We start from the raw sequence: 24,377 nt of genomic DNA, 5'->3' as shown, positions 1-24,377 counted from the left end.
TTCAGTGCTTGAAGCACCGCCTCTGGCGGTCAGTAGGGATGAAATAGAACAGCGCTTCCCAATGATGAGGGCTGACGATTTGAAAGTTTTGGGGCCTTGAGATTCCATTCAGAAAACCAATCCAAAAGCTGCGGTTTGTAGCTTTGATCAAAAATATGCATATGTATATATTTTACGTAATTGTTGAAACAGTCACTGTTGTGACAGTATGGAGAGAGACAGAAAATCTGTGAAATAAAAAAAAGTCAAACTCCTCTGCCTCCTCCCAGAGCTAACTAGAAACAACTAATGGTAACACTTTATTTGAAATGTGTGCATAAGACTGACATGACAAAGGTCATTAACATGAAGGAGTCTTCATGAATGTTTACAAGCGTTGTCATGAAGTGTCATTCGTTAGATAATGACGGCTGTCAATCACATTTTTTTTGTTTTGGCTGTTTTGTAAAGTTTTAGTTGAATAAAGTGCGACATCTGCCTTGAAGCTTTGGAAATCGATTGTTAAGGATTCTTTAAGTCGTTAGCCGTTTACGTTCATGCTTTTATTTTGAAGTGGGTGAAGAATGTCGCATCACCACGTTCTCTTCCTCCCAACCCCCAGTAACTTTATTTAAAATGTGAAACATTAGGAACAAAATAAGACAGACAGTACAGAACAACATACACAAACATAAATACCATATCTAGGGTTATTGACAATTTTCAAAGTATCTTTTTTGTTCCACATATAGACTACTTATTCAAGGTTGTAGATTGGCAAGATGTGAAAAGGTTTAACTATAGGACATGAGTACTATAGCAAAGGGACTGTATTTATGGCTGTGGGCCTTTTTTTTATTGTTTTTCTCCATGCACCATGGCTTCCCGCCACACCTGCCCTGTTTGAAGGGATGCCGCCTCAGCTGTGGAGGTGACGGTGCTGAATATGCAGAGCGGCAGATACAGAGGGTAAAGCACACATCACCCAGAGCAACTGGCTCACAATCAAACAGGAGTGGTTCCCTGCTTACACGATGTTCCGCTCCAATTCTCTGCAGAGTGTGAGCCACAGAACAAATTCTGGTCTGAGCGTGCGCCTTGCGTTTGGACTCGCTGACAGGTGCTTTTTTTTTCCTTCCTGCATCTCTGCTTGGGGTTGTGTTAAGCTGTCACAGAGTGCCTCCATTATGAACTCGCGCATCTATGGACCTTCTGTTAATGATTAATACATTACATTTCTCTCTGTGCATCGCTGAAGGCTGAGTGCCAGTGGTATCAAGAGTTTAACTTGGCAGAGTAAGCTTTGACACTCACGGCACTGGTGGGATGAATGCGAGGCCTCTCCATGGCGATGGTGATGCAGTTGAGGAAGATGATGACCAAAACGACATGGTCAAACATCTTGTGGGTGATGATCTTGTTGCAAAGGATTCGGAACCTAGGGGAAACAAAAAAAGTCAATTAGAACAGAAGAGTGTATTGAAATGTAATGTACTGTATTTACAGGGCAGATTGAAATCCGAATGCCTTGGTGCCCACCCTCTATTGTAAAGCAACTCGCATTGTGTCTGATGTTGGTGTTCTTCCCCATGTGGGGAGCCCAGACTAACACCAGGTGACCCCGTCTTCCTAATCTGACCAAGGTTCCCCAATCTGTGTTGTACCATCATCGAGATCATTGAACCAAAACCTTTCCAAAGCCAATTTGCCAATTGAGACTCAACCAGAAGTTGGGTGTCCAAGCAGCGTAGGAGTCGAGATCATAGAAGTACTAAACCACCATGTGAAAGTGGAGATTCTTCCCAAGATACTTGAACTGTTTTACTTGGGGTAGGACCTCTTCCCCGACCCAGAAAAGGCACTTTACCCTTCTCTGGCTCAAGACCACAACCTTGAGTTTGGAGGCACTGACCCTCATTCCAGGCTGCTTCATACTTGACTGCGAACCGCTCCAGCGACTGCTGGAGGTCACAACACGATGAAGCTAACAGGACCCATGGTCTGCATAAAGCAGAAACGCCATCCTGAGGCTCCAAAACGGATCCCGTTTAAAGGTATTAATCACATTTGAAAAGCTTCAGCAAAAACTTCTACTTTTGTTCTCAGTATTAGAAATTTGTGGTAATGCTGTTCAACATCTTAAAGGGGCAGTGTTATGTAAAATTGAGTTTCTTAAGCTTTACATCGTGTTATACTATTCCCTCATCAAAAACCTAGCGATGCCTTCCAGGACAAAGCTCCTCCTCTGAGCTGCCGTTTTCAAGCTTCAGAGCCTCAAGCCTCACAGAGCAGCCCTCTCCTGCGACTCCTCTAGTCTCCTTCAGACTAGCCAGCAGCAATTAGCAAACACTTGGTGGAAATGCGCATCTGCTGAGTTCATTATAGGAGCCATTTCTCAGAGCAACGCCGGTAAAAACGTGGTTAAAGGGTTAATAGAGGAGCCATGTTGTGATGACTTCCTGAAGGCAGAGTTTCAGAAAGAGCAGGAGCTTCTTAAAGCGACAGAGGCCCAATTTCAAGACGTTAAATTATAAAGCCAAATTTCCTTTAAGCCCTATTTGATATATGCAGGATTTTATAACAACTGAAGTTAACATACTTACTGTACTTGATTGTGCTATAAGATGGTTCTATGTGGCTGGAAAACACTTAATCCTGCCCCTTTAAAATAAATCAGCAGCATGTCCAGGTAATTTATCACAAAAAAATGGAAAAACAGAATGCCAGATCAGTTTTGCAGCTGTTGAAGAAAAGCACATCCGAGCTGATGATGACATGAGTTGGATGAACGAGGCATTACTTCCAGTTGATGATTTTAATTAAACTCATTTGAAGCCTGAACTCTGTCGCGAGTCATTTTTGGAGTGATTCTGCACACACTTTTTTCTTAATTTAGATTCATTTTTTATTTTTAAACGTCAATTCCTGCTGCTCCATTGCAAGTCCAAACAAGTAACAGTTTCTCAAACGCAAAACTGCTAAAAAAATTTAAAAAAATCCTTATCTACTTTTTGCTCTGATAGAACAGCAGCCAGTTTTACTTGGCAAACCGCGTGGCGGTTTATTTCTTCCCAGTGTTGTAATTTAGACTCTCATTAAACTTTATATGAGCATTAAGCAGGAGGAGGATCGAAGTGAAATTAAAATGTGGAAGCAATCCAAACGGAAAATATATGTTCCTAAGATTAAAAGTCTCTAAAACGAGAAATGCTCTCCTGTCCTGCAAAAGAAGATTTACTAAAACTAATTGACGACACGCCAGGTTCAGAGAACAGGTGCGGATTTAGGTGCCGTTAGCTGTGCGAGACGGCAGCCAGGCTGCAGGCTGATGGAAACAAGCTGAGAGATGCAGGGAAGCGACTGTTTTACACGATGGAGTCAGGGATTAACCCGGGAATCAAGCGAGATTTGGAGCCTCATGTGGGTCTGAACGTGCAGCGGGGGCTCCGATCTGGGTTTTTGGCTTTATTTGGTAACACAGACATCATTGTGCCACCACTCGCAGAGTCTCGCATGTATGCGTGTGTGTGTTGTCTCCCTGCGCTTTTTCATGCATTATTAATATCCGAATGCCAGAGGCTTGATTATACAGAATTTATGTGTTTTTCTCAAGTGGCAGAGGAGGGAGGACACATGGCTCCATCTCTTCCTCTGAGGCTCAAAGGGCAAATATCTGGAAGTGAACTTTAGCAGGAAACGGCTCCACCTCAAAACTCCCAAACACACAACAACACACACACACATACACACACACACACACACACACACACACACAGAGAGAGAGAGAGAGAGAGAGTTCATTTCAATGCTAAAGAAACAAAAACAACTGTCACTGGATGCTCAAGTGAAAATAACACTTTCAGTCAGAAGTCATCCTGATAACAGGAAGTGAATGAGAAACAGATTCTGACAGGAGTCGGAAGATTTCACTCCAACCCACCTGCCCCCCCCTCCTCACTCTCCTGAGCCTCCTGACCTTTCCGTTTTTTCCGGCGTCAAAACAAACCCTCCTGAATGACAGGTGGTATAAAGGTGTTTGATAGCCATCACAGAGAGTTTCGTGCTTTTCCAAATATCATGAAGCGTATTAAAACTCAAGAGGAGAAATTGACAGAATTTAACAGAAGTCATTAAAAAACAACAACAACAATAACAAACTCGAGATGTTCCAATTGGATTCTAGGTATTCGGTCCTGATCTTTGCTTTTTAAAAATGATTGTTGTTAAAGTCCAAAAGCGCCACTCTGACACCTGGAGATCTGTGTAGTTCTAGATTTTAGATGGAGAATTTTAAACATTCACAGCCTAATTTGGTGTGCGCGGTTTGGAAAAGTGCAAATGAGGCAATAAACACTTGTTGATCAAACCTTGGATTTCTCCTTTGAATCTAACTGTGTGGCAGACTCGGTTCATTTGGGACTTGAAATGGCAACGTTTGTTACATTTTCAGCTGGTGCGGTTTGTTTCCAGACACTATGAGAAAAACCAGTTCCCCTCCTCACCTGTGGTGGCACTGCAACAAGTACTACTGAAGGAAATTACACAAAAACCTCTCAACAACTTCCTTCTTCATGAAATGTAACCAAAAGTGGAGAGGAGTCAGATTTTAGTGGTAGTAGGATTTCTCTTTTGTCTCGGACCAAAATCCAGAAACCATTTCTCCTGCGAGTGCTAGACTCACGTGTTTGTTTTGGTTGCATCTACCCAGAATGCCCTGCACTACAGTCCACTTCCTGCTTTTAGAGAGGTCTCCAGGCCACTTGGGTTCACATGTCCATTCGGACCGCACCAGAATTCACTTCAACCAACTGAGTAAACGAGCCAGCATTAGCCTAGCACCAAAGCAAAACACAAATTTTTATAAAGCAGCCATTTCTTTTTATGTAAGTTTTGCTCATTTATTACGGTTAACTGGAATCAAACCAAAATATTCAGAGAGCTGAGTTCTGAATTACTCAAGTGAAATCAAGATGGTGGACACTAGCATTAGGCTAGCCTGGCCCAAAAAGCTACATTTTCTGTTGATAACAGACAACTAAAGATAAAATAAAGTTTGAGAAGCCTAATTTCCCATGAATAATTGGGAGCTACGTTTCATAGAAAAATCTGCAAAGAACGATGACTAGGGAGTCCACTGCAGTAGTGATGTTAGAGAATGAACATGCTAGCATTAGCACTAACGCAAAGTACAGACTGTGGAAAGCAGGGGATCGTTTTCTGCAGGTTTTGTCTGATTAGAAATAAATAATATTTTGACAATGCTGTGGAACCACACTGAACTAAGCAATTAGCTTAAGTATCAGTAAAAAAAAAACACAAAAAGTAAACAGTAAACAGTTAGCCTTCCATTAAAACAAAGCTTTGAGTTTCCGATTTTTGACCCATGTTGGGATCCTCTTGATAAAAATATCTAAACTGAAATGTTTCACCAGATCAACAATAGCAGCTTCACTCAGTGAGCCCTGAATATCCTTGGAGATTTTCTATAGCGCTCGGTCTTAGTTCACAAGATATTCAGGAGGTAAAATAACTCGGGGTCCGGCTCGCAGAAAGCAGAGACTATGCGCTCACTCATTAAAAACTTCCCCAGTAATTGGCGGAAAGTGCAACGTGCACAAAAGGCCGGACAAGGTGAACCCGGGTCAATGTGAGAGCAGCTTGATCCCAGTTCCCCCGCTGCACCGCCGCTGGCTCTTGATGAGACTGTGAGTGCAAACGGGCGTCTGAGTCGGGCAACACGTAGAGCCGGAGTCCTCAGTGTCACTCTGAGCTCAACGGCCCACTGCGACTGAAAACCAGCCACGAATCCACTTTGAGACCAGCTCCTTCTGTTTGCCTAGAGCCCCGACAACAGCAGACCCCAGGAGGCGTTTCCCCATAAACCCTTTCCAAAATGTATGCAACAGAAACCAGGGAGCTGAAGCATCCAGGTCTCTGAAAAGAACCGAGATGAATGAACTTCTGGTCATGTGTATGGTGAAAATTGCTTGACTTCGAATAATGAATTTGTCTTTACTGTACCAAGACACGAGGAAGTACTATTTATTTAATTTGTTAAAAACATTTATCTGCTTAGCATTTATTCTCTTCGCTCTGATAAAAAACAAAATTATGAAGAAAACCACATTTTCATCATGTGTTGTGCATTTTTCTTTCCGGAACTCTAAGTTTGTGGGTTTTATTGTGATAGAGAAAAGAAAAAAAGCCCATAATAATAAGTCATTCCAAGGCTATTTCCACCTCTGTTGTGGCATTTACAGCCCGACAGGAAAACAAACATTTGTCAGCAGGAAAACAGTTTTGAATTCAGAAGCTGCAGGAACCTGGATGGCTGCGTGTGAACGCCTCCAGACAAATGCAGCTTTTGATCCTCTTTCAACAGCCTGTTTGCTTGATTTAACATCTAAATGAGCTCAAACACAGCTCAGCTAACAGGTCTGCAGAGATATACTAAATGATGTCATCATAGTGTTATGGTTGATTTGAAGGTTGAATAAAAACCCATGAGCCTGAAATATGTGGCGCCGTTTTTAAAGTGACCCGGTCAAAACAAGGCGGCAATAATTTAGGTTATAAGATAACATGTCATAAAATAAATAAACGGGAATTCATTTTTTAAAGACATGTTCTCACTACATAATTCATTACTTTATAAATGCCACTGTCTCACACTAACTGTTTAATTAATAGGCTAAATATTTAGTTAGCAACCTAAATAAGATAAATATTTATTTTGTTAAACTATTTAGTTCCAAGTTAAATATCTAGTTAAATTAAATGTTGAAGTTAAAGACTAAATGCTTTGCTTATTTAGCTCATCAAGTAAATATCTAGTTAGCAAACCGTTTTAACTATTTAGCTTGCAAACTGAATAAGCTAAATATAAACGATGAAGGTGTGACATGAGTTTATATAAATATTCACATGATCCAGTTTTTATTTTGGTAATCCACTTCCAATTATCGGCAAGTTAATTTGCACATTAGCTAAATATTTAGCTTAGCTTCAAAATAAATATTTGGCTTGCTAACTACATATTTAGCTTGGAGTTAAATGTTTAGTTTGAGGCTAAATATTCAGACTGCTAACATATATCTAGATTCAAAATAAATATTTAGTTTCGATCTGAACATGCAATTCGACGCTGAATATTTGCCTAAGTCCAAATAAACAGCTTAGCTAAAAGGTCTGCAGAGACCTAGCAAAGCTAAATTGGCATGCTAATAAATATTAGGCCATAAAATAAATATTTTGCTTAGAGCTGAACATTTAATTTGAAGATAAATATTCAGCTTCTGAACAAAATATTTAGTTTGGTGCTAAATATTTAGCTTGCTAATAAATATTTAGCTATAAAATAAATATTTGGGTTAGAGCTAAATATTTAATTTGAAATTAAGCTTGAAGTTACATTTTTAACAAAATATTTAGTTTAAAGGAGCATATTTAGCTTGCTAAACCTGCAATTTTTTTCTCTTAAAACAGGCTAAATAATCCATAATATTGCCTTTTCTTTTGCTGTATAGTTGTACAAACGTCACCCTGTACTGACAGACACTGTGGTTGTTGCAGCGGTTAAAAGGCAAAGTTTAACAACTCAAAAATATAAGTCTATATTTAAACTGGAGGCTTATGAAACCTGAAACTCTTAATGATGTTGAAAAGATACGAATGTTGTTCAGATATCATCGTGGTGTAATTATAGGAAAACAATTCATTGACTTTTTTTGTAGTTCAGAGCAAAAATGATGGCGGAGGAGTGTAGACTGGCCGAGAAAACGCGACGCACTCAGAGGGAAAAACTCCCCTCCTCCCTCGGCTGCCGCTCGCTCACCCCTGATACGGCAGAAATGTGCAGATGAAAGAGACTTCTGAAGTGTGAGTGTGGGAGGGAATCGGAGTTGATATAAAAAGGGATGAGTGAAAAAAAAAACCTGATGCATTCATGTTGCGGAAAAATGACTTTAGAGTCAGCACTATGGAATGTCAGTCGAGCCCAGCGATAAAAAAAAAAAACCTTTTCTGGTCAATTGGAAGATTACATTTTATCAGTACATTTTCAGATTTGCTTACTTTGTGACAAGATTTTGACAACTTTACAGTTGGAATAGAGATTGAAAAACTTTTTTTGTTGTCACAGATAGGAATCTGCAAGACTCAATGGAAAGATTTTGACAAAAAAAAAAAAAAAAGGAAAAAAAAAGTGTACCTGGACTCTGGGGGGAACAGGTAGAGGGACCATGTGTCTCTCTGCCGACACCATGCTGGCTGCTTCTTCTCCATCCATCGGAGAATCCTGGCAAAACGGCTCTGCACAGAGGAAAACATGCACAGGACATGAGTCATCCAGATGTCCAGAGCTTCCTGCTGGATAAACCAGCTTTACGAATAAAAGAAGTGACCATCAGTACAAATCTGGTAATTGTAAGCTTGTCATAGTGTTCAGACTCCAACATCTCAGGAGGGCAGAGTTAGTGTATGAAGGTAACTGCAGGCGGAGACTAACCTGGTTGACCTCCTCCTCTGCGTTCTCGTCTTCTGTGTTCTCCTCCAGGGAAACGTTGGTCGGGCCCAGGGCTGACGGAGTTCCCTTCCCGTTGCAGTCGCTGTGTTCTGGAGGCCGTAGGTGGGCCAGGGAGGGGGGCCTGGAGCTGTGCATGCTGGCTGAACGGTGCAGGTAGGGCACCTGAGTGGATGAAAAAAAAAAACATGACGGTAAGTAAATTAGGGACTACTTTTGCTTAGCAACCCAGAACGGGAACATTTACTTTATATACTTCAGAGGAACTCACCTTAGATTAACATTATCAGAACAGAAAACCATAGAAACTCCTACTAGTTTATACATTGCGGACTACTTATTCATGAGGAACTAATATGTAGTGTTATACTTTTTCTTCTTTTGCTCTTTCCTTTGGTTTGCTATTTTATTTGTATTTCCTTCTAATTCATTTGAATTGCCTTTTTGCTGAAAATGTGCTAAATAAATACAATTACCTTATCCTTTCTAAGTTCTACACATGCAGATCTACAGGCTTCTAAAACCAAAGGATAGTCAGATCTGTTGTACATGATACATTTTAGTGGCTGTAAGGAGGAAGCGAAATGATAAAATAGTTTTCAGATGCATTTGCATGTCCTTCGTCCATCTTCCTATCAACTCTGAGTACCTTCTGTGTCCCTGCTGTCGTCATGGTGATTTGGAGTGTTTTGCATGTAGGCCTTTATCTAACCAGCACGCATCAGTTAACATATTTATAAGAAAAAAGTATTCCCCATCAAATGTGTTTATATATTTTAATTAAGACTTTAACATGTTAATTTTGACTAATTAATGACATAAATGTTAACGGGTTAAAATTTTCAACACTGTTAATCATATTTATTCCGTCCGGAACCAATGTATTCCTTTGTTTCTGGTACAACCATAAAACCCGATGCACAAGTGACATCCGCAAACAACAGCAGCTTCTCTTGGTCCACTGAGGGTTCATTTTTACTTAAAAAAAAACAAAACAAAAAACGATCTGATTGGGCGCTGGAAAAGACTGTGTTCAAATTGTGCTAAAAGGAGTTAGCGAGGAAGTCTAAAGTAGCATCTCAATGCTAAACATGATGTAGCAAGCGCATACGTTGCCAATGTTAATGTCGTTGTCCACATTTCTAGAGAAGATTTTTTTTCAAAGAAATTACATTCAGGGTTCCTGAATTGCTTGAAGGTGGAATGTTTATAACAGCACTTTGCTCCAATCTGTTGGCTGAAAAGCATAACAATTAAAAACAACAAATATCTTTGTTTTTGAACTCTACTTATTAGCAGCAAAAATTAGTTTTCTATTAAAAGGACATCAATTCCTAACAGACCCTGCAATTAACTGATTCTCACCACTAATTTAAATTCCTAATGTCTTCACTGAAAGCAAAGTGAAATCAAAGTCACATTTCTTGTTTGAAGCCAATATTTCCACATGCTAAATTTTTTATACGACACATCAAAAATGATTTGTATCCTTCTCAACAATCAACGGAAAACTCTTATTTGGCATTACTACAATCAAATCCAAGATTTATGGGGTTTCCTACTGGTATTTTCACAACTTGGCCATGAGCTAAAAGTCTTAGAGGTTGGAACATCTCCTTGTCATCAACCTAACTTAATCTTTCCTCGTTTTACAAGATAACTGCTTTAAACTGCTCCACAACATTTTCCCTGACCTGTACGCTGGGTTCCTTGGTCTTCACTGTTGATTCTCCACAACCTTACCAAGCCATTAACATTTGTGGTTGTAATGGGACAAAATGAGGGAAAATTCAAGAAGTATGAACACTGTTAAAGAAGCTTGTAAAGTCAAACAGCTTCAAAAACTGCTCTACCTGCAGTAAGGCCTCAGGAGGCAAATCCATGGAGCTCCGAGTTTCCACGGACTCCATCCTCCTGTGCCGCGGTCTTCCGTGAGGCTGCGACATCGAGTCCGTCCTAGGAAGGGACGTGTCGTCTTCATCCACCAACCCGCCTCCGCCTTCTCCTCCACCGTCTCCTTCATCGGAGCTCGAGTTGCCCTCCCCGGACAAGAGAGACCGCCGCTCACCAGACTGTCGTTTCTGCCGCTTGTACGATGGTGCACGGCTCAGGCTGTTCCAGCTGGACCGGCGGCTGCCCCAGCCGCTACCGGTCGTCCACTGGCCGTGCGGTGAGGAGCGGGCGCTGGTCTGTGGAGACAGCGGCGCAAGAGAACGACCAATGAGAAAAGTCTTCACGACTTTTCTGTTTTTCGTTGGTTAGTTGTGTGGTTTTCTTGCATTTCTGGGCACCTGACCTTAATAGAGCTGTTCTACAATGTGATAATCAGAGCTGTGACTCACACCAGCTGCATTTCCATAAACCATATAATTGAGTCGTCTGACAATTTGAAAATAAATTTGTTTTGTGGGAACACCCCGATTCCGAAAAAACTATAAAACTTTTTATAGAAGCTTCTTTTCTATAAAAAGTTTTTCCACCAGGATGAGGTGCTTACAATAAATTGGTTTACTTCGCAAAACTACAATGGAAACACTCTTTTTGCATCACACAAATCACGTGATCAACAACCAGATGTTGCCACTGGTGCAAACCACGAAGAAGAAAACAACAGGAAGTAGCTGGAGGATTATGCGCGGCATGTTTTTGATAACTTATCACATGAAAAAACTTATTCATGTGTGATTTTAATTGAGTTTCTTATTTCATGGAAACACCGCAATTGCAAATTTCCGTTTCACTGACATTAGCGGAATTGTCCATGTCCAATTGCCTATTGTCAATGGAGATGCAGCTACTGACATAGATAGACATGAGCACATGGAAGATTGGGATTTAATCTCTCAAGTCTTCTTTTTGATCATCAGCTTGTCACATAGAGCAGTGATTACAGCCAAAAGCAGACGGCCGGATCGATAGAAGACATCAATCATCGTCGCTCATTGGGAAGAGACACACACTCAGTTGAGACACTGTGGCCACAGCCGAGTGGAAGAGGAGGCAATTTCTTGCTGCTCGGTTACATCCTGGCAAACCTTCATCCCAAAAGAGAACTGCAAAGCGTAGGGGAAAAGAATAACACTCTTACTCACAGGAGATTTGTCAAAGCAAGCTGGGTCCATGGAGATATTGCTGCCTTGACGAGATTCGTAGCCCAGGACGGGGTCACCAGCCACGGGCAACTTGGGGACGGGCATGGGCGTGGCAGCGGTGTGGGTGATGAGCGGTGGAGTCAGACTGGTCTTCATTTCCACGTGACCATTCACCGGCACTACTGTTGAAGAACAGACAGATGGAGATTTGTTAGAGTCTATGAGGATGCTCATACGTTGCTTTATTTTCTGAAAAAGAAGGACTTAAAAATGGAGAATCTGTAATTGTAGGGTAACACGAATACATCAGCACATCAGCGATCTGATGGAAGGAACATTGTATTTGGCAGCAACACCAATGCAGAGCAATAGGAGGGTAATGCAACTTTAAAAATGAAAATTTTTCCTTTGTGGTTTGACAAAATGTTGGATGGTAAAGAAGTGGGTCTTCCAGCCAGGTACGCAGCTTTATAGGCGCCTGAAGAGACAGACGGGAAGTTGGAAGTTGCACTGCTTACCACAGTGTTTCCATTTGCTTTCCAGGCTGCTGCCTGAGCAGCAATAAGAATGGATGGGAACTGGCACACGAGTGGTGGATAAGCTGCTGTTCTGGTTTGAGGATGACCATAAAGACAGCAGGCGGGGAATAACTGAGGTACACCTTGAGGAAACAGGTTGTCCAAATAAAACTTTAGCACACACGTAGTGCAAGATGTTTTTCACATCAGGCGGTTCACATCGGTCCTCTGTGGCATTTTATGTACAGTCAGTATATGTTACTGACGATCGTGGCTTACCTGTTGAAGGCGACAAGTCCTTTTTGCTGCCATTGACGTCTTCCATGCTTCGTGCAACAGAATCAATCTCTGACCCGGTTTTAGAAGCGTCCCCCTTGTGAAATAAATGAGTAAAGGAGATATTACAAAGCAGAACCTGGTGTTTTGTCAGGCCAAACACAGAAGAAGGTTTATCATTACCACAAAGTGGAATGGAATAATAAAACATTCGACAGACTGAGGTTTGCTTACTAAAGATATTATTTTAATTGTGATATTTAAGTCTATCTGTTTAGAAATTATACCTAAATCAGTTCAAGCATTTGTGATACAGCAACTCCTAAATACAGCAACTACTCCTAACTCTAACGTTGACATGTGAAATTGAATGTCTCCTCCAAACCTAAAACTGTGATGGATAAATTTGATAAGATGTAATATCTAAACCTTACTGAGTATTAGTGGTGTCCAAGCTTTTCAAAGTAGTTGTGGCACCTCACCCTAAAGATGCTGTCACACTGTTTTGGTATATACCGTACGCACAATGAGAAAATAACAGTTATTTGTGCAACACGTTCTCCAAGTATTTGCTCCGACCCAATTTTGCTCCGACTGACGGAAAATTGGGTCGGCTGACAAACGCAGCGATCAGAACCCGTTAAGGTGGCGCAGATGGCTCGCGATTCCCTGAGGTCTGTTTTGTCTGCAGCTGTGCAACAAATTGACGGGAATGTCATGAGTGACAGGAAGTGAGGTACAGTGGCAAAGTAAGACGCGTCCGCTTCGTGGGGAGGGGGAATTCAACAAAAATATTAAAAAAAAAAAAAGTGGCAGAGCGTTCTTGTTTGAGTTGCTTTGAGTTTATTGGTGTGGTTCCGGTACATACTGTTGGACTGCTGAGTCATGCATAAATCTGGTCAGAGCGTGAAAAGCCGGACACAAGCGTTGTGTTTTGGGCCTTATTGAGTTATGGTGTCTGTTACAAAGGTCCAGCTGTGTAAAGAGCTGCTGTGCAAGGAAAACTGAGAACATGGAGCAAATGCCCTGACATAACGACAGGTTTCTGAAATTCCTTTATTCGTCACTAAAAACTACACTGAGAGCTTTTGAGTAAGGAGAAGCTGTTTGTCTATTACAAAAAGCAAGCTGGATGCTCTTCAAAGTACTACTCTTTAAATTATCCTCCCATCAGCAGAATCGTTTAGGGATGAATCTCTCGCCTCTGTAGCTGCTCAAAGTATTCTCTACTTATCATTTAACTCGTCCTTCCTCACTATCTGAATCTTTCCCCCCCCATGCTTCTCCTCTGGTTACCTCTTCCATGGACGGATTTCCTCTCTCAAATCAGTGGAAATAAAAACAACTAGATATGTCGCTTGTATTTGTTCCGCTTCGCTGGCGCTGGCAGATATTATTTTAAAGCGGGAGAGGATGCCACGGTGGACGGAGTATTAATGAAAAGCCGGCCCAGTGAGTCAGACCTCTGTGGTAGCAGAGAGAATAAACAGTAGGTAGAAAAGCCTCCGGACCAAACCGCCATGCATCACCTCCTGAACTGACAAATTACTTTCTTGATACTTCCCACGAGCCAAGAAGAAAAAGAGCGTATGAATATTGTGCGTTCTGGGTTTTCTATTCTGGTGATCGCATTTGCATTTTCTTCCCAGCGATTAATGCCACTGCATCGTAAACCCCTCATCTGATTTGCTTGACCTGGGAAGCTTGGGGGCTGAGGAGAGGGTGCGGGGGGAATGATGTAGCAAGAGTGGATGGCAATGAACTGGTGGGCCAATCAACTCAAGGGCCACTTCGACCCTTTTATGGTCTCTGTAATCATGCATTTACATATTTTAGAGGATTCCTTGCTGTTTCGAAATGTGGGCTCACAGCAGGACATATCAAGAACCCGAAGATATCTTGCAGTCGCAGCTGCGTTAGCTTATGGGTTGTCGAGCTGAAGTTGGAGAAGACATTTTCAGACGTTTTTTCATTGATAAACATGTATTTTAGGTGTTTTCACTCCATTATGTTTGAAATTTATAGTGTTTCTCTCTGTGATTGTTGCGTCTATGGCTAATTCCTTTCCTTTTTTCCCCATGTCCAGGTGGTTCAAAACAGAGAGGTAGCCAGTTTTTATGACAACTGACTGGCTTTCCCTAATTGTATTATAAGCCTGGCGGGCCATGAGGCTTTACTCGTGCCCCCACCAGGCTAAGAATTATTTTATATTAGGATGAAGAAACTGAAGTTCAAATAACTGACATTTATTTTAATTGTATTTTGATAATGTTTGCTTTTTTCTTTTTAAGACTTTATAGTTGGTGTTTAGGTGTTGTTAATAAAGTCTTCTAAAAACACATAATTACCAGGTAATATTTTGAATTTTTCTGTCCACTTTGAATATTTTTTCACTCAAAAACCCGGTGGGCTGCTGGATGGCAGCCCTAGCACCAGGCGTGGCAAGTTTGAAACCCTGAAACATCTTGTAGCGGGTGTTTCTAACGGAAAATCTGTGGAAAACCTACATAAGAGTCTCAGGGCATACCGTTAAAAAAAAAACTCAACTTTTTTCTTCAGAACTATTTCTTAAGTCCACATTAAAAACATAAAATTAGCTCGGCTCCTTTGGTAAAGTTTCTTGAACTTAATTGTTGTTCTAAACAAGAGGGTTAAAAAAATTAACTGACTGATAGATGTACAGATTAGTAGGCAATGATAGAAATTTAGCAACAAGCCCTTGTCTGTATACTTCCCACCTCAAATATGACACTGCTGTAGGACTGAAGAGCTGCTTAGTCACAGACTCCTGCATCCTAAGTGCACAAAGTAGCATCAACGTAGATCCTTCCCTGCTACTTTTAACTTGCCTCTGGTACAACTGACTTTACCCACTCTCAGACAATAAGGGATATTTCTGGTTCTGTATTTCTAACTAAAATACAGCTCTGGAATATCGAGTAACGCCTTCTTCAACAGCTCTAAAGTTTGGCATGATTGAAAGGTGCACTGAGAAAGAAAATAACCTTTGATTATAAAGTCAGTAAAAACGGTTTTCAGGCTGCTCATTATTTCACTTCATCAAAAAGAAAAAAAAAAGATGCATCCTGGTAAATATTTGGGATCTATTGATTGTTTTCTAATCCTGGAGCTTTCTAATGTTTTTTTAATCAATGTGGAAAGATGAAAAGATACAAGTTAAACCGGAGTAGGAAGATGAGCTCCAAGGGAGTTCTGGTTTAATATTAGCCTTGTTTCATTGCTGAGAACATCGTACACAGTGTTATATGGCTTTTATACCCAAGTGCCTCATCCACAGCGTAACATTCAGTTTACTGTCTGCTAAGGAGCTGATGATAAATAACCAAACCGAAGGAGCAGCTCACTGTTGTTATTTTTCAGCCTGTTTTTGTAAAAAAAAAAAAAAAAGAACAGATAGAATATGTCTTATTATGTGAAATGCCTTCCAGCCAGCCATGATCTATTATTTAGTCGTCAAACACCAATTATTGAAGTCCCATCTGGTATTTAGTTTGGAAAATTAATTTCAGCAGAAATACAGTCAGCGGCAAAAACAGGCTATGAATTTTTCATTCTGGAGTAGCGGGTGTTAGCACACATCAGTAAATGCTTTACTCACCCTGCATTCAGAGTTTTAGCTGAAAAGATCAGATGTAGACATGATCTGTGGGGGGAGATCGGAGGCCGAGTTTACCTGTATCTCCTTGTTTACACTCTGCCACCCCCAATTTAGGCTCGGACCTGCGAGGAGGAGATGGGAGCGCTCGCTGGCGGGCCCTTCGATAATCGAGAGCAGACGCGAACGGGAGGATCTCAATTACATTTCTTCAAAAAGAAAAAAAAAAAAAAACGGGAGCCAAAGAGCAACGGTTGATAACAGGAAGCTGAGTAATTGTTTCCGTGTGTGTGCATGCCCACTAAAAGTGCCACCTGTAAACGCAAACTTTTAGATTAGTTAAAAATTGGATTTAAGTTTAAACAAACCCTTTATATTGACATAAAATACTGAACATCGCACAAATCAGGGAGTGTGATTTTAGTGGTCCAAATCAAATGGCTCACCGTTGCGTACGATTTTATTCCAATCGCTTTCCGACATATTTGCAAAGATTCGCAATACTCCACATGAAACCGGCTCCTTTAAAGGACTAGTTTGTGAGTATATACAGTATACAAAGAACACACATTTCTAAGGAAAATGCGAAACATAACCTCTAATGACTTCTAGGGCTGAAACAATTAATCGGATAAATCCATTTTTGAAATAATCATCAACTAATTTAATAATCGATAAATCATTATTTGGAGTATACAGACTCTAAAGCAACACATTCAGAGCAGTAAATAGGCCAAAAAACTGTGTGAGAAAATCCACATTTTGCATTTAATGTCGAAAAAAAACAAACTTATTTGTAAATATTTTCTACCCAGACCTCCTGAAGTACTTTTTGCTTCATCGGATTCAAATTCAGTAAAGAAAAATCCTTTAAGCACCTTTTGCTATCAAATTATTAATAGTCAATAGATCAGACCTGCACTGCAAATGCCTGCTTTGATACAAATGATTAAGCATTCGCTGAAGAAATGCTGTGCTAATGTATTTTATAAAGCACAATGAAATAAAAAAAAAAAATTATAACACTAACTTGTTTATTTTCTTACTTAAAAAGTAACTGGATTATGTGTCTCTGCATTTTTATTAATTTATTTCTAATATTGAAGGAAAAAATATATATAAAATATGGACGACGTAATTTTTTTAAAACCAGATTGTCAGAATAATCAATTACTAAAATAATCGCCAGCTGCAACCCTAATGACAGCGGCCCTTGTTGAGCAGCACTCTGTGTTCACTCAAATCCTTCAGCAACTGCGTTTCCATTACAAATGTGCACAAAACCTTTTTGATATTCAGCTAATGTAAAAAAACAAAACAAAAAAACACTTTCTAACTAAAGTACAGTGTTGTGGTGTTTCCAAAAAATATGTTTTTTTCACGTTATAAATCATGTTAAAAAATGGCGCACCATCAGCCTCCTACCACTTTCTGTCATCATCTTCGTCTTTTCTGCCAGTCGTAACGTCTGGCTGTCAATCGCGTGATTAAAGCATTTCCACTGCAGTTTTGCATGATACACTAATTTTGACACGGCTGAAAAAGCAACTTATGCTAGTGAAAAAACTTTATATAGAAATACCATTTTTTTCTAATTAGGGTGCTTCCATTAAACATTTTATTTTATTCTCATAATTCCAATTTGCGCAGCTTGTAAATGGAAATGCTGTGATATCAGATTGATCTCACGTAGCACAGAAATCTTAAAGAACAAGAGGAAAATCCTAAAGTTATGGTCTCATCTCTGTGAGAGGACTGGGCAGCTCTGGATTTATGAGCCGTCTTCTTCTGAACTGGCTGAGTTTATCTCACTTTGATGGGGGGGGGGGGGGCTTCCCAAAAACATAAATAAATTAAAAAAAAAGTTCCCGCACCACATTTCCTACTCTCCTCAACTACAAACATGAGTTTGAAACAGGGAGATTTCTTGCCATTGCCAGCACAGAATTTGAACAAAGATGACAGTCGGAAGAAAGCGTTGCTTGGAGTTGAGCGTTCAACATGAGGCTTGATATGGAGTCTGCTTTTAAGGGAGAACAAAGCAAGTCACACAGCAAATGTTGGAGACTTGGCTATCTCTTCTGAGCTCAGGTGAGCTCAGAACTTCAGTTAGTCTCAGCAGCAGTAAGGGAGCCATGCAGAGAGCAGGTTAGAGGATGGGCAGATGATGGGAAACATGCTCCGACAGCCTGATGGGAGATTTGCTTCCTGCGTCTGGATAGATGGCTGACTGGAAATTGCTTCTGCTCTCTGTCACCACTATTATATTTCTGTCAGTCACATGGCAGCAGCAGCTCAGTGCCTTTAAGAATCAAGATATGGTAAACATGACTTTTAGCCTCAAGAGGAGGATCTATTGTGGTTTTAACACACAACGTTCCATCAGGTTCATGGACAATGGTCCAAAGAAAGAGCAAATATCCAGAATCTGTATGTGTGGATGGAAACATCTCGATGTCAGAGTCAGAGTGGTTTGAGATGACTGAAAGTGCGACTGACCTCTGGTTAGCAGATGGGCTATGAAACTCAGATGGGCTATGAAACTCTGGTCTGATGAGTCTGGAGTCCAGATGACATTTATACTACAGGCAGAATTTGGTGTGTAGAACATAAAAGCATTGATTTATCTGGGTTTGGTTCAGGTTGATGGTACTATAAAGGGATATTTCCATGGCATACTTTAGGTTGCTTAGTACCAGTAGAGCATCGTTGAACCACCACAGCCAACCAGAGTAGGTTCTTCAGGATGCGGTGGGAGCTCAGTGTAGACAGAACCCAAGATATATTATGGGATTCAACCTTCTCATTTTAAGAGTTATTTATGTTTGGAATTTCATTTTCTAAGAAGTAAACTGGTTAAATATATTGTTTTAAGTGAAAACCTTGTCACACTGATGTACTTGGTGCAACACAGACAACAGAGAATATAGGGAGTATAACTTTAGACATTATCCGATAGGACTAAGTGTAGCTCTCGACTTACTATTTCTTCACTTTGTGCATAAAGGATGACAAAGTGGAGAAAACTAACAGCAGGCTCTCCAGAATGTTCATTTCAAAATCAAATTTTGAGATTGAGATTTAGAAGCTTTGGTCCAAAAAGAGGGTTGACCTGCGAATCGGTCAACCTCTGCTTCAAAACTATGACTTTATAAATGAGAAATGATCAATAATATTTTTCCCCACATCCTCACTTGTGTTATTAGTCCTAATTAGACTGTGTCTGGGACCGAAACCCTCCTGGGGAATAGCAGCGTTTTGCCTTCTTATCAAAGAGCCAATTATTTGCTCATCTTTACAGCTGCTCATCTTTTCGACTGATTTATACACCGAAGAGAGAGCAGCGTCCATTCAAACGCCTTGGAAAAGCTCCCATTCAGTACTCTACTGGATTGGACTGGCAGGAACAAAGATTTTCGAAACTTTTGGGGAAAAAAAATAAAAAATAATTCAAAACTAAATCCTGCACTGCTCAATATCACCGAGAACAAGTTAGAAAGGTTTTGTTTTCCAATAAGGCTAAGCGGTCCCCTGAAGGCTCTCGTGGCTAAGCGCGGCTTAGAGCTGCATGTTAATATCTACATTAATGTCTGCTAAATATTAACCTGTCAAATTAACGATGCAAAATGGCCTCCACAATGTTATTCATCATTCTGTCACGAGTGGAAACTGGCAGTCGAGAGGTCTACGGCGTCGCTGCAAAGCCGCCGTAGGAAATGATGAGGGGAGGAAAGGGTGAAGAGGGATGGAGGGAGGGTGGAGGGGGCAGGATGGTTAGTTGATTAAATGGAGAGAGGGAAGGGAGGAGAGGCAGAGCTGTACATACCCCTGAGTCTACAGGCAGTTGAATTAGGCTCAGCTGGGCATGCAAGTCCTCCCGCTTGGAAATTTCCTTTTAGCGGAAGTGGCCGGAGAGAAGAAGAAGAAGAAGAAGAAGGAGAAGGAGAAGAAGAAGGGGAGATGAGGCACGGAGGAGAGGAGTGGAGCCACAGCGGTGGACGAGAGCAGAGGGGAGAACAATAAAGATGATTCAACATGTTGGAAAATGTTGACTTCATCCTGCTGGAGAAAAAATCCAAGTAGACGGCCGGGGCCAGTAAGCCACTTGTGGAAGCATGAGAAGTGAGGGCAGCATAGAAACAGCACAGCCATGTCGTACTCTAGAGTTAACCTGTGTGATGTTTAATGAATGTGGAGGCTTGTAAGACAAGGAATCTCATTTAATGTGCGTATAGAAACAGCTTCTGGAGATAAAAATCAATCCTTTATTATGGTGGTATAATCTCACATTGAAAAGTTTTTGGGAAAAACACTGGTGGAACAATTGTTGGTGCCCTAACCTGACCAATTCCTTTAAAAAAATGTAACTAAAGCATGTTTTTTGTACCTTATACTTATTTAGGTTGACGTTATTTCCTCGGTACTTCTAACTAGGAATCTACAGAATCTACAGAAGCTCATTCATGTTATCAACTGGCCACAATACTGGACCAGGACCAAGATTTTGTTGGCGGCAGCACACAGTCAGAATGGTAGGAATGGTAAAAAAAAAAAATTAAAAAATCCCAAAACTGTCAGATACTGTAAGAAGTGGAAGCTTAAGGTTACAAATTACCTGTAGCAACCATTAAAGTCTATCTATACGGCAACCGGTTGTTTGGGAGTGATGTCTGCAGAAAGCAATCTTTTCTATCAGATGCAATCTCACATAAGATGGAGCTTTTTGCCTTTTCGTGGCGAAAATGATGAATGGACTTGTGGGAAAGAACCTCGTACCTTATGTTACTTACTGTGATGGATCTGAGATGCTGTAAGCCTGATTCTTTCCTGGACGCCGTTTTTACTGAGCACTGCATGATCAAGTCTTTTAAATACCAGCAGATTTTGATTATATATCAGCCAAATTACACCAATAAAATGTAAGGGAAGAAAATGAAGCCGACAGCTCAAAATCCCTAAGAGAAGTGAGTTCATTAAAGTTTGGGGTTTGTAAACGTAAAAAATGGGCCAAAATTGCCCATTGATTCAAAATGGCTGCCTCCCTACACATTTTGGGACAGACTTTTTTTCTTGATTTGAGGGCATCTATAATGTACCAAATTTGAGATCTCTACAATATTCGGTTTGGTCTATCTCAGTTCAGGGGGCGCTGTAGAGCAAATTGGCCTGGTTCACTTTTGACGCTATTAACCCTCCCACAGACTGTAGAGATGGTGTCATTTGGACCCCACAAGCCGTTTACTCTATGCGACGTGTGCTTTTCAGATTTTTTTTTTGTTTTTTTTTTGAGTATGTCGTTTTGTGAACTGACGGCCTGACGGCACACTCCTGCCACCTGCTTCTCTGCTGTCCAACCGTCACTTGCCGCACTCCTCCTGAGCTTCACGCTGAGGCTGCAAAGTGTTAAAGACCTTTAATTTATAATTTAATCTGGGGAAGAATTTTGGGTGAGTTTTCTGAAATGTTTAGGTCCCCACACGTTTGCATCTTTGGGGCAAAAAGAGAAATTAATTGTACAATCATGATCGGCCTTCATGTTGCTTTCAATCCTCAGGTCTAAAAAGTGGATAATTTATTTATTTATTTATTTATTTTTAATATTTGTGTTCATACAATAAGAATCTTATACCAGGACAACCTAGTGAAATGTTTTAGGAGATTTTATCCTATTGACCAAATTGTACAAAGTAACAAAAGCCTGGATACCAATAACTGTGCCACCAGTTTCCACTTGTATGGACATTTTTTTTCCTTTGTTTGTCTATATTGAGTATGTACTCAGAAAGGTACATTTATTCAAAACTGAATGGAATTCAATTTTAGTACCATAATAAAAGATGAGTATTGTTTGTCTTGTCAAAATCTTAACCAAATATGTATTCATTTGCACTGAATGTGGATACTGCAAGAATATGCCTGGGTGTGACATGATTAATTCAATGTTCTCTCTGGGGTTAAAAAGATAAAAAATCACCAAAAAGACATAAGTCAGCAAGGTTGCACTCGTTACATTGGACACTGTACAGTCACATGGGCACACTGCTAGAGCCTGAAACAGAAAGATACTGAAGAAAAAATGGTAGGTAAAATGAGAATGTATTTAGATGAAGGTTGGAGGCTAGTTGTGCCATATATAGCAGGAAAAGGGTGGATCTAATGAATAAAAGAAGCAAAATGAAGATTAAAAGTAACATCTTTACAGAGTGTGGCGGTGTGTGCGTGTCTTGGCACCACAGTTGAGCACATCTCCTGGCCGTTGCCCACGTCATTCAAGTTACCCGTTACCTGGCAACCCTGACGCAAGGAAAGTTTGGCTGACTAAAAATAAACTTAGTGTTAGCAGAAAAGGATGTTAAGATGAAAAAAAAAAAGAAGTAAGGGAGAGTTAAGGCAACAGCTCTTCCCTGAGGGAACCATGGAGATTCTCACACTTAGATGTTTGAGTGTACATGAAGGTGTCTGTGCTTTTTTCTTTTTTTTAAATTTAAGTTCTACCCTAAAACTCATATTTTATTCACATTTGTAAGCTGCAATAATGTCCAAATGGAAGCTAATACTTTGAAATTGTAAGACAAACACATTTTACTATGTCTATATAAAAATATAGTATTCGGACAAAGCTCAAAAGTTTTAACAAAAACACTTAAATATCCTTGACGCACCAGAAGGTGGCGGTAACATCAACAATAACGGCGCAGAGAAAGAGCGGGGCTAAAGCTAGCTTTGGTCCCCAAGAAATTTTTGTAGGTCAGGCTTTCTTTAAAAAAACGTCAAATAAATAAATGTGTTTAGATATTCTGTTCATCATAAAGTGGCACATAAAAATTACTAATATGTGGATATTTTAACATATGGCATTACCATTCAAAATGTATCTTTGCTGATATTTTATGAATATTATTGGAAACATTTTACTGTAATATTAAACACATTTCTTCAGACAAAGCAAAAAACAGCTGCAGAATCAGTGTGAAATCGGAATATTGGGTCATCCCTTTTCTATTCTCACTCTTCATAAACCAACAGCTGAAAGTGCCGTGGATCGAAGCAGAGGTCCTGTCAAACAAATGAAGAAAGAAAATGGCAAAGGCCTGTGAATGAGTTTTCATTTTTTCTTTTTAAATCATAGTTCCTTCCCACAGCTGTCTTATTTGATTGCATCAAACTTTACTCAGACATCTTTGTCTCCTCTCGTTTTGCTCTTTACAGTCTTTCTCACAAGGAAAACGCCGCGCTCCGTAATACATCATAGTTGTTTGTGTGGCATTTAAAATGACTTATGAAAGAGAGGCTAAAGTTTACTGATGACAAAAAATAAAAATAAATAAATAAATAGAACATAAGTGCATGAAAGCCTTATGTAAAAGTGTGGATTTGGGCGCCGTCGGATCTCGTCTGGTCAACATAGTTCTCTCATGACATGTTGCAACTTTACGGCATTGGAAAATAAGCAGAACAATAACGAGGATTAATGAGTGGGAGGCGACAAGGCTGATGGAATAACAGACATGAAGCAAAAAAAAAAAAATGAAACAACCATTGATCTTCTATCTTACATCCAACTGCAAAGAGTGCAAGAATGTCTCGTCTGTTTGCAGCTATAAACACTTATCCATTACCACCGACTTGTGCCAAAGTATTAATCTCCAACGCAGGTTTTTCTGGGAAAAGTGAAGAACTTGGAGCCGAGCTGGGTTATTCTGACCTGAACGCTGCTAGCTGTGAGCATAAAGTTTCCTTCGCATTCTTTCTGGGCTCGGTAATTTAAACCACACATGCAGTTTTTACCTCGGTCTGGAAGCCTTCCACTAAGATGGCCACCAGCAAGTTGAAGAGGACGTAGTTCCCAAAGGTCATGAGGGCGATGAAGTAAAGCGCCGCTACCGGAGACGTGGAGGCCATGCCGTTGTACAGCACCTTGTTCCAGTCCTCCTGGGTCAGGATCTATACATGGAAGGAGAAGAGGATTTAAAAAGTCAAACCGGAAGAGTTTCAGCTACATTTGCCTTTGTTGTTGCTGCTTGTAACAAAAACTGCAAACTTTGGTGTCTTTTACTGGGATTTTTCCATGTAAAGTCGTTTTGGACAAAGCTATATTCAGGTGTTGGAAATGGTCCAGTTAAAGTGCACGTCTAAATCCAAGACAGGGTCTGAAAATGTCTGCTTGCGGATGTTCTTTGTTCAGTCTAACTGAGCTTTAGCTAACTTTAAAAAAAAAAATGAACGAGAAAACAGTCTCACTGTCTATATTTGCAAAGACTTGTATCTGGTACTGCAGTGAAATCCAGCTCTAAAGACAATAGACTTCAAGATATTGTGGGAAAAATGTAAAAACTATGTGTCGCTCTTCTGTAACCTAACAATCAGGCACTACT

The 24,377-nt window shown here is 40.3% G+C and overlaps 1 protein-coding gene across 1 annotated transcript in view; it reads right to left on the bottom strand.

The window, feature by feature from the left end:
- Positions 1 to 1,239: 1,239 nt before the first annotated feature.
- LOC106938051 (voltage-dependent T-type calcium channel subunit alpha-1G-like) overlaps positions 1,240 to 24,377 on the bottom strand; it is an 81,744-nt gene continuing 58,606 nt past the window's right edge. The window contains exons 10-17 of the mRNA XM_015019877.1: positions 23,791 to 23,946; positions 19,829 to 19,894; positions 12,390 to 12,483; positions 11,593 to 11,774; positions 10,354 to 10,689; positions 8,486 to 8,665; positions 8,189 to 8,289; positions 1,240 to 1,417 (exon numbers count right to left, since the gene is read on the bottom strand). Coding sequence (XP_014875363.1) covers positions 1,255 to 1,417; positions 8,189 to 8,289; positions 8,486 to 8,665; positions 10,354 to 10,689; positions 11,593 to 11,774; positions 12,390 to 12,483; positions 19,829 to 19,894; positions 23,791 to 23,946 — 1,278 coding nt within the window. The 3' untranslated portion in view covers positions 1,240 to 1,254. The remainder of the gene's footprint in view (positions 1,418 to 8,188; positions 8,290 to 8,485; positions 8,666 to 10,353; positions 10,690 to 11,592; positions 11,775 to 12,389; positions 12,484 to 19,828; positions 19,895 to 23,790; positions 23,947 to 24,377) is intronic.

Source organism: Poecilia latipinna, unplaced genomic scaffold, assembly GCF_001443285.1.
Source record: "Poecilia latipinna isolate Pla-1442-1.1 unplaced genomic scaffold, P_latipinna-1.0 Scaffold2496, whole genome shotgun sequence".
NCBI classification, from domain to species: Eukaryota; Metazoa; Chordata; class Actinopteri; order Cyprinodontiformes; family Poeciliidae; genus Poecilia; species Poecilia latipinna.
This window is presented reverse-complemented; position numbering and strand designations above follow the sequence as displayed.